The sequence below is a fragment of the Setaria viridis genome, chromosome 3, assembly GCF_005286985.2.
Source record: "Setaria viridis chromosome 3, Setaria_viridis_v4.0, whole genome shotgun sequence".
NCBI classification, from domain to species: domain Eukaryota; kingdom Viridiplantae; phylum Streptophyta; class Magnoliopsida; order Poales; family Poaceae; genus Setaria; species Setaria viridis.
In genome coordinates, this window is record NC_048265.2 from 20,093,475 (window position 1) to 20,108,336 (window position 14,862).

The 14,862-nt window shown below is 47.9% G+C and overlaps 1 protein-coding gene across 1 annotated transcript; it reads left to right on the forward strand.

Moving 5' to 3' along the window:
• Positions 1–12,391: 12,391 nt before the first annotated feature.
• On the forward strand, positions 12,392–14,051 carry LOC117849591 (pentatricopeptide repeat-containing protein At2g30780). Its single transcript, XM_034731196.2, is given in 2 exon segments — positions 12,392–13,850; positions 13,852–14,051. Coding segments are annotated over 2 exon segments (1,332 nt in total). The 5' UTR covers positions 12,392–12,566; the 3' UTR covers positions 13,900–14,051.
• Positions 14,052–14,862: the final 811 nt, after the last annotated feature.

The following is a 14,862-nucleotide window of genomic DNA, read 5'->3' on the forward strand; positions in this document are numbered from 1 at the left end:
CCAGGGACAGAGGATCAGAGCCAATCAGCAGAAACTGGCGCGAGCAAGAGGATTGGTGCCTTTCAGTGCGTGATCGGTTGGGGGGCAGAGTTGACTGATACGATCGGCCAAGAGTCAGACTTGAATAGTATGATCGACCGGGGAGCAGATTTGACCATCACAGGCGACCAGCTGGCAGAGTCAGCGCGCATAATTGACTGGAGGAGATGGCCGACGCCAGAGTGTCGGATGAAAATCCCCTAAGACTGGAACCAAACTGGAACGTGCCAGACCGTCGGCCAAACCGGTGAACCCCAGGTGGTGCCCTGATGGATTGACCAAATCAAAAAACCGAAGGATCCAACGTCTGCGCCAATGGGAACAACAGGAAGAAGAGCAGAGACAGATGGTGGATAAGAAGGATGACAGGTTCCGAGTCTGGCGCCCCAAAAGAATCAACGATGAGGAAGATGACAACAAGGAATCGGCAGCTGACATCAGCATGGTGTTCATCTTGCCGATGGAGTTCATGGCTCCCGCCGATCGGTACGACACGATGAAGATTGAGGAGCAGATGGCGCAATTGGCTTTGCAGCCAAAGACAGCCACTTTTGAGAAACCAGAAGATGACAGGCGACAACATCTCAAGGCTCTATTCCTCAAGGGACATGTCGATGGGTGACCTATCACCAGGCTACTAGTAGATGGAGGTGTTGTAGTCAACATCATGCCGTATGCCATGTTCTGGAAAGACGGACATGATGCTTAAGGACTTCGAAGGCAACGTGTCTCCCACCCACGGATCGCTTCGCGACCTCACCATCGGTAGTAAGACTCTTCCCACTACTTTCTTTATTATTAATGGCAAAGGGTCCTATAATATGTAGCTCGATCGCGATTGGATACACGCAAATTGTTGCGTCCCGTCTATAATGCATCAATGCCTCATAGAATGGGTCGGCGAAAACATTGAGGTGGTCACCGCCGATTCCGCCTACAGTGTTGCTACGACCGATACGCAGCAGTGGAGCTGCGAACACGTCAAGTGCATATCCGGAAGAACTTGGGACACCGATTTCCTGAAAGTGTCCGATTTTGGCCTACAGCCGATCCGAGCAGTCAGCTCTGAAGATTCAAATTAGATGGATCAGTTCGTCCGAGAAGATGGGAAGCTGGGGTACAGGTTTACGACGGCCGATTCATTGGAGATGATAGATTTAGGTGATGGCACCAAACCAAGGCCGACGTACATTAGTGCTAACTTGGATCCCGAATACAAGTGTAAATTGACAGACTTATTAAAGAAATTTAAAGATTGTTTTGCTTGGGAATACCATGAGATGCCTGGCCTAGACCAGTCCATTATTGAACACCGGTTGCCTATAAAACCAGGATATTGGCCGTATCAGCAGCCCGCACGACGATGCAATCCTAAGATTCTACCTGATATAAAGGCCGAAATTACAAGACTGATTGAAGCAAAATTTATTCAGCAGTGCCGCTACGCCGAGTGGATCTCTAATATTGTACCCGTATACAAGAAAAACGGAAAACTGCGTGTATGCATTGACTTCAGGAACCTTAATCAGGCTACACCGATGTATGGGTATCCAATGCCAACAGACGATGTGTTGATAGATGCTGCCGCAGGACATAAAGTCATTAGTTTTATGGACGATAATGCTGTGTATTGATGGCCGAAGAAGATATTTCGAAAACGGCTTTCAGGTGTCCGGGCCACCTTGGTTTATTCGAGTGGGTAGTAATGACCTTTGGATTGAAGAACGTCGGCGCTACATATCAGCGGGCTATGAATTACATCTTCTACAAGCTCATTGGTGTCCTGGTGGAAATCTACATCGACAACGTCGTAGTCAAATCAAAAGGGCATCAAGAGCATCTAGCCGATCTACAAGAAGTGTTGGAGTGCACGAGGAAGCATGGTTTGAAAATTAACCCGAACAAGTGCGCATTCGGTGTATCGGCCGGGCAATTCTGGGATTCATGGTTCATGACGCAGGATAGAAGTCAACCGGAAAATCATAGCGGCCATCAATAAAGTCGTGGCCTCACAGAACAAAACTGAGTTGCAGTCCCTAATCGACAAGGTCAATTTTATCAGAAGATTCATATCCAACCTGTCCGGGCGTATACAAGCCTTCACACCGTTATTAAGGTTGAAGCCCGACCAGGTATTCGTGTGGGGAGAAGAATAGCGAAAAGTCCTAGAAGACATCAAGCAATACCTGATCTCTCCACCTGTATTGGTCCCACCACAGGCTGATAAGTCGTTCAGACTATACTTATCGGTCGACGAGCAGGCTATTGGATCGGCGCTGGTACAGGAGTTCGAAGGAAAGGAATGGGTAAGATACTATGTTAGCAGAAGACTTCTGGACGCCGAGACAAGATACTCCCGGTAGAACGGCTATGCCTATATCTTTATTTCTCATGCACCAAGCTCAGTCACTACTTACTATCAGCAAAATGCATAGTCATATGCAAGGATGACGTGGTAAAGTACATGTTGTCATTGCCGATTCTGAAAGGATGAATTGGAAAGTGGATCCTAGCTCTGTCAGAGTTCGACCTAAGGTACGAATCAGCCAAAGCTGTCAAGGGTCAAGTCATGGCCGATTTCGTGGCTCAACATTGCGGACCAGAAATTGCTGTCATTGAACCAGTTTCATGGACCCTATACTTCGATGGTTCTTCGTGTGGGGCTGGGTCAGGAATCGGCATCGTCCTCATATTGCCTCGGGGGGCAAGTTATGATTTCTCTGTGCCGAAAGAAGCATCTGCAACCAATAATCAAGCAGAATACCGAGCCGTCCTAAAGGGCATTCAATTATTGAGAGAGATCAAAGCCGACGTTGTGGAGATTTTTGGGGATTCCATGCTCATCGTAGACCAATTGACGGGAATATCTGAATGCAAAGATTATGTCTTGAGAATTTACTACGACGATTGCCTCCAACTTTTAAAGGAATTCAAGTCCGCGGTTATTGAGCATATTCCTAGAAACTATAATGAAGAGGCCAATAGGCTCGCCCAACACGCATCCGGATATCGGCCGATTCAAGGTGCCATGACTCTGGAACTCGCGGCCGACAATTGGTGAAAGGAGAGATCGCTGATTACTTAAAGGATCCGTCCAAGAAAGTGGATCGGCGAGTGTGTTTTCAGGCCACAAAGTATGTACTACTCGAAGATGATTTGTTTTACCGAACGATTGATGGAGTTCTGCTCAAATGCTTAGGGACGGAGGAGGCAAAAGATCCTGATGGGAGAAATCCATGAAGGCATGTGCGAAGCCCACCAATCGGCTCATAAAATGAAGTAGATGATTAGAAATAACGGATATTATTGGCTGACGATACTCGAAGACTGCTTTAAATATTATAAAGGGTGTCAGGACTGTCAGAAGTTTGGCAACATGCAACGTGCGCTAGCAACGACTATGAATCCGATAATCAAGCCATGGCCATTCAGGGGTTGGGGAATAGACCTCATCGGACAAATTTATCCTCCATCAAGCAAGGGACACAAGTTCATATTAGTAGCTACTGATTATTTCACCAAGTGGGTGGAGGCAATCCCACTGAAGGCCGTGACATCGGCCGCTATGGTCGATGTCGTAAGGGACCACATTGTTTATCGATTTGGTATCCCTCAAACCATCACAACTGATCAAGGGACGATGTTCACTTCAGGAGAGTTTGAGGAGTTCACTGCAGATATGGGAATCAAGTTGCTGAATTCTTCTCCGTATTATGCTCAAGCTAACGAGCAGGCCGAATCGTCCAATAAGGGGATAATCAAATTGATCAAGAGGAAGATCGAGGAACAACCTAAAAAGTGGCACTTGTGTTTGACCGAGGCTTTATGGGCCTACAGGATGGCCTGCCACGGGGCCACTAAAATATCTCCTTATCAATTGGTATATGGTCACGAGGCTGTGTTGCCTTGGTAATTAAGAGCGGGGACAAGGCGCACATCGCTTCAAGATCAGTTGACGGCCGATGACTATTCCAACCTTATGAAAGGAGAGATCAATGATTTGGCAGGTCAACAATTGAGGGCCCTGATCAGCATTGAGGAGAACAAGAAGAGGGTGGCCAGGTGGTACGACAAGAAGGTCAAGGTCAAACAATTCTCCCAAGGAGATTTGGTATGGAAGTTGGTGCTGCCGATAGGGTCCAAAGATCCTAAGTTCGGTAAGTGGTCGCCCACTTGGGAAGGGTTGTATAAATCGGCCGATGCGCTCCAGGAAACGCATATATACTGGAAACAATCGAAGGAGAGGAGTTCACAAGGGCCTTGAACGGAAGATATCTGAAAAGGTACTATCCTAGTATATGGGTTGATGCATAAATAATAATGGCTGGCGCGGCCAACCTCTATTAGATCTCATAGCCGATGCAAAGATAACATCGCCTTAAGAACAAAACATTCGTCTAATCTGGCCGATTTATTATTCGGTACAAACGATGGGGTACATGACCGACACGGTACAAGTCGCCCTTAGAACAAAAGTACCAACACATCTGCTAACCACGCTTTTTCTTAAGCTCCCTCTCGACCCGACCTAATTCTATCAAGAGGTGGATGCTTCTTTCCTACAGATCCTTCATTGCGGCTTCAGCCTCAACTTGGCGTGGAAGAGGGTGGCTCCGATCTAGCGGTGGTTGAGACATTCCCGCTGCGGCGTCTTCAAGGGCGACTGGGCGAGGGAGTGGATGACTCCTTTCGATTGGCGGCCGCCTGGAGCAGTTGGCATCGATGTGGTCCCAAATCCTCTGGACTTCAGCAGGGACGTGGTCCCCGAGTTCTTCGCGATGGGCTCTGATCAAATCTTTGTCCTCCTGCGACAACGGTTCATCGGAGTGCATGATCTCGATCGCTCGTTTCAGTTCAGGACTAAGGCAACTTGGCTGAAAATTGACAAAAAACCTCTCGACGTTAGACTGATCAAAATGTCAAACCGGGGAATGGAGGGCGAAGGAAAGATCTCGTACCTAGTTGACGGAGAAGGAGGAAAAGGAAGAAGACGAAGAAGACATCTTGGTGAATAGTCCAATGGTATGAACTACTGGATGAGAAGAGGACAAGCGAGGCGAATGACTTGGAAACAATACGGGGTCTCGTAACTTATAGAAAGAAAAGGGGGCGAGAGTTTGGTAAGACGCCTCCCATCGGAGTAAAAGGGGGAATAAATGAAAGGCCGCCACGAAGGACGGGTCAAGATTGGATTCGCACATCAAATGGTCAAAAGACATTAATGTTTTTATAGAGCGGCCAGCACTTTTAGAGTTCATCCAAGGAGGGCATTAATGGTCGCAATCGCTCGTTGCCTAACCTGATCGGCTGAGTCTAAAATTCGCTGGTCATCATCGGACGATCCTGGGACTTCTGGCATATGGCGATGGAGTCTGATTGCCTCGTGGGCTAGACTTTGTCTCTCTTGCTTCAGTTCAGCGATGACAGAGGGGAGGTCTTGAAGTCTCTTCTCTTCAATGGCTATGTCCTTGGTCACCTGCTCCATCTCCTTGGCGAGCTCCGCCCTTCGGCGCTTGAGGCGATCTATAGCACCAACAATACTCGGGCGGGAATTTTCAAGTAAGTTGATCCGGTGATGTACCTCTTGGGCTCGGTGCTTGTAATAGTCTTCCTCCTCACGAGCTTTAGCTAGCTTGGCGCGATTGGCCATGTGGCACAAAGCCCTGAACACTGGGATCCACATTGATTCAATGTATGCGGCGGGTGCCAGGGCTTCTTCCGCCTCTTTTGGGACTCGACCGCTGATATCACTAAAGAACTGCTAAATTGGCAAGGCGTCCTCCACCAATCGGCCGATGTCTTCTTGAAGAAGGGTCTGTATACTCTCAAATTTGGCGCGGACGTCATCGGGGATTGAGCTCAGAGTGACCTGACGTGAAGAAACCTCCTCGTCATCAGAAAGCGCGACCGCGAAAGAGAAGAGAATATTATTGGGACTATCTTGTTCCTGTGAATAATAAGCATCGGTTAGCCGACAGTAATAGGGAAATCGGCCGATTTGGGTGATGAGTCTCTTACCTCTTTGAAGCGGATTTCATCTGCTTGCGCCAGCGGGAGTGCTGCCCTTGGTTCGGGAACTGGTGCGCCCAGCTCATCAAAGGAGGAGGATTCGATGATTATTGGTGCCCTGCTCGGACCGACCTCCTAGAAAGGTACAAGGGGCAAATTCTTATGAGTGTAATACAAATGGTTAGACCTGATGACATGTGGTGATTGTTGTACCTCTGTGGTTTCTCTGGCCGATGGTTGTTGAGAAGGTACAATTGACGTGCCAAGGGTAGCCTGCATCAGAATCGGTCAAGCTTTTGTTTAAGTATCAACAAATTGAGTTAAACGATTCTTTACCTCAATGGGAGGAATTACTGGTGCTCCGATTTTCGCTTGGGGTGTGGCCGATTGCTGAAGAGGCACCGGGGCGATTTGTGCAGCCTAATGTAAAGGAGAAGTTAGTATCAGGAGAATACTCAGGAGGATGTGAACATAAGGTTACCTGAATAGCTTCTAGTAGCTGTGCTCCAGCTTCTGTAGCAGTTTGGGGATCAACTTCCTCGATGACTGGGAGAATCGGCACAGCCAAAGATTCCGTCGATGCCGCCGCAGACTGGTCCGCCGATTCCGTGCGGGCGCGCACTCGGCGGCTTGTCCTCTTTAAGATTTTCTTTGGCGTCTGCTTCAATCGGCCGGGGGTGATGTCATCAATGGATGGGGCGTGATGGCTGATGAGTGAGAATTCCGTATACGGGTAACGATTCTCTATCGGCCTGCCATTCCGGCTGCGCCTTGGCGGGAGTTGACTCTCGGACTGTAAAAGAAATAAGAGTTAGTAGCATAAGAAGGAAAACAACATCAAAATCGGCTGAGAGAAGAATGGTACCGCTACATTCAGGTCGGTGTTGTCAAGATCTAGAATGTTGCAGTATATCGCGGCAGATGCACAAAAGAGAAGTTATTTCCATTCTACCCACCATAGTTTGAACTGTTGGACAGCAAAAGGTGCCACAATCCAATTAGTCAGATCGATGGTGCTGGAGTCGGGCACTCGGTCGCATAGCCGACTGTAATCAAGACCTTTGGTGATCTCACCTCGGAATTTTGCATGACCGACGAAGAAGACGTAAATCGGCAGCTGACCTAGGCCGAACTGCCGTGCCGCAACGGATGGATTGTAAAACTCGTAAGTAGGGGATCCTTCCCCGAGAAAAAGTTCGCCGGTAAGATCCCTGACTTGATTAAGACGTCCGTGAGATCATTGTCAAAGGTATTGGTCGCCGAATCATAACAGAAGGGAAGCTCGAAAAGTGGTTCTGATCTCTGTTATGGGTACCAACTGGTGGTTTCTTCACTAAAGCTGTTTTAAAAATATCTGAAATATTCGGCTACTTTGGTGGCAGTGAGCTGGCAACCAGGGAAGATTGATGCTGCCTCACCGAAAGAAGTACATCGACGCCGTACGGTAGGGTTTTCTTCTGACTCAATGTTGGGGAATGTCATGTGCTCCACCCGATGCTGTGAGATCTTGCTCATATATAAATTGAGCCAAAGATTAATGAACCACCAGGGCCCACCTGGGTTTTCAATCGGCTCTCCCTTGGATAGTTTGACGCCGATTTGGTGCTTCCCGAGAGGGACGGCGGCTCCTCTTGATAGTGCTTCGGCCAGAGCCTGTGTATTGGAAGAAGGACCGACTGCTCTGCCGCAGAAAAGGTGTTTCTCTAGCCACATCATCAAAAAGGTCGTGTATTCTCTCTTTGAAACTGTCCCGGTCTTCATGTTGTTTTTAATATACCCCTTCCACCCGCCGATTCCTTTTGTCTCCAGCCAATGGGTCGGCTTGACCAGATAATGGAAGGGAGTATCAGGGGAAGAAATGTCAAGGCCGGTCAACATCACGACATCAGCCAAAGTGGGGGTCATGGGCCCATGGCCAAAAAGGAACGCGTTGAGGACGTCGGACTAGAAGTAGGAGGCTTCCATCACCAAGGGCTCATTTCTTTCCATCTGAGACAGAGAAAGATTGATGCATTGGCCGATTTTTTGCTCGTTCCATTGAACTCTCTTGGAGTTGGCTATCCTTTGGTACCACCCTTTCCAACCCGGGGTTTCATTCGGCCAAGATCTAAAGGTCCCCGACCACTGGTCCAACTCCATTGGGGATTGTTTAAACGGAATTCTGTGAGTTTCTAAATTTATTAGCTCGGTTGGGTCTAGATTTCCCATAGGACCGAGACAGATGAGGCCAGGGGCTTAGGAAAGGCGAATGATGATTTGGTGTCTGACCGCCTAAAAAAGGTAAAAAGGGAAGAACTAAGAGTGGATCTAAAAATGCATGGACGAAGAGAAAAAGTTACGGATGACTACCTCCGGGATGAAAGTCATCGTCGCTGACGGGGCTGCTGATGGGGCTGCCACCACTGATGAAGTCGCTCGAGGAGCCTTTGTCGCCGATGAAGCTGTTGCCGCCGTTGATGGAGCTGTCGGCGGGACCTCCGTTGCTGGTGGAATTCCTGATGGTGTCGCCATTGGCGGATGAAGCGGAATGCAGATGGGAGAGGGATCGCCGCAGATGCAGTTGGAAGCCAAAGGGGTGCGCCAAGAAAAGGAAGTTACTGGCTTGTGAAAAAGAAGTACGGGACGTGCCAGTATTTAAATACGGTCCGAGAAGGGGTAAAGGCGGGATTTTTACCGCGCCATCTACACGAATTTCGGGGGAGTGGTTGTCTTAGGCACCCGTTTTGAAAAGATTGCAATCATCAGGTAGGAGACCGCGAAACGGAAGGATATTTTTAATGCGTTTGTTTCGGAGGAGAAGTTAAAGAATTTCAAAGTAAAAGTTATGTTTTACTCTGAAACTGGGGGGCTTGTGTTGACACGAGATTTTGACACGTTTGAAATTGGCGTCAAGGGAAGAAAGAATTGGCCGATGCGGCAGATTAAAAGGTCACGACCGGGAATCGGCCGATTTAGTGCTACAGTTGGGGATCGGCCGATTGACACTTTAATGTTTTAGCGGACGGAGTTGGTGGAGATCGGCCGATTGGAAGGCTGGAGTGATTGGGCCAATATGGGCTTAAAGTGGGTCAGAAGAAGAAGAAGATAAAGAAGGATTGGCCCGTGGGAGTACAATAACCAACTCCGATACGAGTTGTGTTTGTAAATATTTATTTTCGTTTAAAATTAGAGATAGATCCTAATCGGTTAGGAAATTGGTTGTAACGGGCTATAAATAGCCATCTTTAGAGATTTGTAGAAAAACACACCAATCAATACAAATAAATCTACTTTTTCATCGTACTTTATGTTCAAGTCGGCGACTTCGCCAATACTTTTCTTCTTTCACGAGTTCGTACGGGTTGGTAGGGCTGCATCAACACGATCTCCGGCCGATTCTGTAAGTTCTGCTTATCGAGTAATATCTAAGCTTTAACCTCGGGCGCATCGCTGTCGTTTCGTTTAGATTTATTCACCAGTTATCGGTATTTACTAGAATTGTAGGTTTTATCTATCGTTCTAGTTTTGTCACTAGTTATCACGTTTGAGATTTGAGCTATCAGCTTTGTTATTATTATTTCTTATTCATCATCATCACATAGCCGATTAGATCTATTTCAAGTGTTTCCTTCGTAGCTTTGTCTAGTTTACTTCAGTAATTTTCTTCACAATTGCTACATGATCGTCGGTTGTACCATAGCCGATTGTCTTTTTATAGCAAATCGGCCGATTCGCTCATACGCTTTCTCGAGATCGGAACCTTAGCCGATCGGAACCCCTGGAATTTGTCACGTTTTCTTCCTTACCAATCAACAGATCAGATTGGCTGGCACGCCGCGCGAACCGCACCAGGGCGATCACCCGAACAGGAGTTAAGCAGATTCTCCCGGGTCGCGTGTCCGATGCTGAGGGTCAATCGGTTGACTTTTAGCGCCAACAATTTTGATCCGAGACAAGTGGTTTTATCGGGTAAAATCCGACAAACTACCATTTTAATTCGGTTAAAGTAACCATTCGCATTTGAGACGAGGTTGAGTACACTTTAGTCGAATTAACTTGGGTGGTTTTGCCACAGCTTCATGTTGAGCCAGTAGACGAATCTGCCTTGAGGAGTTGATGTGATTATCAAGCCCTGCTGTGGACCTGATAAAGGAGTCTCCTTGTCCGGATCCAAGTAGTAGTCGAGGTCCTTGATTGTATCCTTATCGGATTGTAATCTGGACAGGGTCGCCTGATAAACAGTGGTCGTGTTGCAGAGTTCAAACGGGAATCTACTCTGGTGGTAATCCGACTCGCATGATGGCTTATGTGCCAGCTCGTGAAAGCCAATCTGACTGGCGGAAGAAGTCGAGTTGAACTTGGACTTGTCCCCCCAGGCTCTGACTAGGTCAGAAATTGAAAATTCGCCGAAATTCTCAATGAGATCCTCCAAAGTTTGGTGCTGGAGCTTCATGGTTTGTTGCTTCTTCTCCGAGGTCGACGCAATGTGGCGACGAAAATTTCCAGAGCCATATATGATGCAAACCCAGGAGCCAAAGACGAATGTCACGTCTGCTTCAAACGTGACGATTGACTTGATGATGACTTGTGCTATCAAGTTCGCCAGTGGATTCTCGGCGAGAGCCCCTACCTAGCGCGTCAATTGTCAATGTTTAGACCCGGTAACCTACCGAGAGGGGTGTCCGAGGTAGTGTTTTGGTTAGTGGGGCACGTCGAGATCAGGAACTCGAAGGTAAACGCAGACACATGATTTAAACAAGTTCGGACCGCTAGATTGCGTAATACCCTACGTCCTGTGTGTTGGTTGGATTGAATTGCTTTGGAGGGAGTCCCTACCTCGCCTTATATAGTTGGGGTAGGATTACAGGTCAGTTGATTACAAGAATACTAGTCGGATACGACTAAAAGAGTTTTACTCTTATTATAACGAGTATTGTCCTAATTCTTGACTAGTTCATGTCTTTCCATGTAGACTACGTCGTCCTGCGTCATGGTCTCCATATCAGATACGTCTCGATGTCCAATCCTATATTTAGGATTGTCCAAACCTTCTGATGGACGATGTATATACGACAAAGAGGGCCTAGCTAGCACGGCGACGATGACTTAGTAGAGATTGGTCTCCTACTAGTGGTGCTCCATCTTGAGTATGACTTGTCGATCTCGGCCAAGTCCTCACACATGTAGAGGGAGGACATTCTAGCACAGAGCTCGCCAATGGCGGTCTCAATGGGCCCCTACGCGATGACATCGGTGGACAATGGCGTGTGAGCGTGGCAGGAGCTGGTGTTCGAGGTCAGTGTGTTGGCCTTTAAACAGCGATGTGTGGTTTTATCCATAATCCCTCAAGGCGTAGCGGATGAAGAGCTGGATGATGGATTGCCGGATCAGTTTCATCCTTTTTATCTTTATTATTTTTCAAAATCTTTTTCCCAAAATATGTTGTCCAAGTGGATTTACAGTTAAGGGCAAGTATATTGGTGTTGTCTAATAGACGGTCTCATGCATTGACACATAATTTTCAGACTTAACAAACAATTTGTACAATGGGTTATCTTTTTAAATTATCTAATAGTAATTCTATTTTCTTAATTTGTGTATAAAAAATATATTATGAGTTGCATGGCAAGCACAGCTTGTACAATGGTGGAGTAGTCATTTTACAGTCCTGAAATTTAGGGGGTGTTTGGTTCCTCGAGCTAAAGTTTAGTCTGTGTCACATCGAATATTCGGAGGCTAATTAGGAGGACTAAATATGAGTTAATTATAAAACTAATTGCATAGATGGAGGCTAAACGGCAAGACGAATCTATTAAGTTTAATTAATCCATCATTAGCAAATGGTTACTGTAGCAGCACATTGTTAAATCATGGACTAATTAGACTTAATATATTTGTCTCGCCGTTTAGCCTCCATCTGTGTAATGGGTTTTGTAAATAGTCTATATTTAATACTCCTAATTAGTATCTAAACATTTGATGTGACAGGAGCTAAAGTTTAGGGGGAGGAACCAAACACCCCCTTAGTTTATGAGGCAGTTGTTAACGATCTCCTTATGTCTCCTCACCCTCTCTCATCTACATCAGTAAAAATTCTACGTAGTATTGCATGCATGAGACGACCTATGAAATTGATGATCTGCTATACCTTCTTCTGTGAGAGCCTGAGACACACTGCAACGTGTAAAAACAGTTGCCACATCGACCAGACTGACTTTTTCCAATTTTCCTTATCTCAAGACCTGACAGCCCGTACCACTTGTTGTGTGGGCTCTTCTCCTTCCACCAGGAGGCGGCGGCCAGGCAGGCCGAGCCGTTTGCAAACTCGCCTGGAAGAAGGCCGCCCTCGCAGAACACAGGCCCAGCTAAAGAAACCCATTCAGAACTCAGCGGCGAGCTGGCCGCGTGCGCTTCTCCTCCACCACTCCCCACGCCGCCGATCCCTAAACCCCTCGCGCCGCCGCCGATCCCTAAACCCCTCGCGCCGCCGCCGCTGATCCCATCCTCGGCCTCCTCCTCCGCCGCCGCCGCCTCCTCCCATGTCCCGCCGCCCCGCTCGCTCCCTCCTTCCCCTGCTCCGCCGCCGCGGCCTCCACGAATCCACCACCCGTTGGTCCTTCACCTCCGTATCCGTCCCACACGACGCGATCTCCTCCACCTCTTTCCCGTGGCCGCCGCATTCCCTACCTCCTACTCTGCCGCCGCCCGATCCCGCCGGGACGCGGTGGTCAGCGTCTTGGTCCCCCGCCTCGCCGCCGCTCTCGCCCTTCACGGCCGCTCAGCTCCGCGCTGCCGTCTCCTCGATTGCCGCCTCCCTCCTCGCGCTCCCGGGGCCCGACCCAGACCCGGCGCCCGACCTCCACGCCCACTCCTTCCCGACCCTCCTCGCCGTCTCGCCTCTGGCGTCGCTCGAGCTCCTCTCGCTGCTCCGGCCCAAGCCGCTGCTCGGCCTCGCCGTGTTCTCATTCCGCCGCGCGCTCTCCCCGGCCCCCGCGCTCGGCGAGTTCGCCCTCGCTATCTCTCTCGCGAGCCGTGCGCGCGACCCCGACGCGGCGGCCTCGCTCTTTGCCGACGCCACCGCCGCCCACTCACCCGACCAGGCGCTCTACAACGCCCTCATGGCAGCGTACATGCACAACGGCCTCCTGGACAACTGCCTCATGACCTTCCGCGCGCTGGAGAGCGACCGGCGGTGCGGGCCGCCTAATGTGGACTCGTACAATATCCTCATCAGCCTCTTCGGTCGTTCCCTCCTCGTTGACCACATGGAGGCCACGCTTGGTTCGCTAGATGCTTCTGGGCATCCCCGCACGATTGGTACGTATAATGCAATCATCGCTGGATACGTCACTGCGTGGATGTCGGACAAAATGGAAGCAGTGTTCCAGGAAATGTTGTCGGGTCATGTTGCTCCAGATGCTACTACACATCTCTTGATGCTGAGAGGATATGGGCATGCTGGGATGATCTACAAAATGGAGCAAGCTTATGAGCATGCTTACAAGTATGCTGGAAAGGTTGACATTGTGCATATACGTACAATGCTATGCGCATACTGCAAGTTTGACCATGTAGATAGGATTCAAAAGATTGAGGAGTTGTTGCAGAGGTTGGGTCCTGATGACTACAGGCCATGGCTACATGTGTTGTTAATTAGGGTGTATGCTCAGGAGGGATTGGTTGAGGGGATGGAGCTGCGGATCGCTGAGGCACTGGAACACAATGTCATTGTCACCACAGCGAAGGTGATGCGGTCCGTAATATCAAGCTATTTTCAGTGTGATGCGGTCGACAAACTCGCACATTTTGTCCGGCAGGCTGAGGAGGCTGGTTGGAAGCTGTGCCGGAGCTTGTACCACTGCAAGATGGTGATGTATGGGAAGCACAATCGGCTGGAAGAGATGCACAGGGTTTTGGATGAGATGGAATGTTCTAAATTTGGCAGGACAAAGAAGACATTTTGGATCATGTACAAAGCATATGTTAGTTGTGGGCGAAGGACTGAGGCCAATACTATACTAGGCATGATATGGAAGCACGGATTTGGACTTCCTCGCAGTGTATCTGTTCAATAACATGTGAGTTGATACTTCATTCCTGATCCCTTGACAGATTCACCAATTTTATGTACCTTCTCTTTTATATAATGCCTTTTTTTCGCTGCAATTGTAACTGTTGATATTAGCATTTTGAAATGCTATACTGTGATGCGACAATGCTGTACCTAAATATTCAACTTGAAACTAATTCATATGCTGTGTAAGAAAAAAAATAAGGATCTAAATATTAGCATACTGTGATGCGACAATGCTGTACCCTAAATATTCAACTTGAAACTTCTTCATATGCTGTGTAAGAAAAAAAATAAGGATATGATTAGTAGTACCATACCACATAAATACCCATTCAGCACTGTGAACAATTCTGAAGTACGACTGTACTATATGTTATGCCGGAGCATCTGAAGTTCTCCAAGCAGTCTTTGGCTAAGGGACTGTTTGTTCTTTAGCTGTTCGCTAAGAGATTAAAACAAGACTGTTATTTTCTCTTTCTTGAAGGGGACACTATATTATGTGAATATGTTTTCGAACTTTCTTGGCATCAAATCGTGGACCCTTTGATTCTGGACAGAATGATGCCTGAATCAGTTTTATTTATGACCTTACTAGACAATGCCCTATACTTACCTGTACATTCAGTTCTGTGACAGCATAATCTGGGAGTTAGTGTTTGTTGATATATGGCTTTTGTAACACATACTATAGTACTAGCACTCCCACAATAATGTAGGTATGCTGACAGCCTGGGAATTTTTCTGTTATATCCTGGTTCATA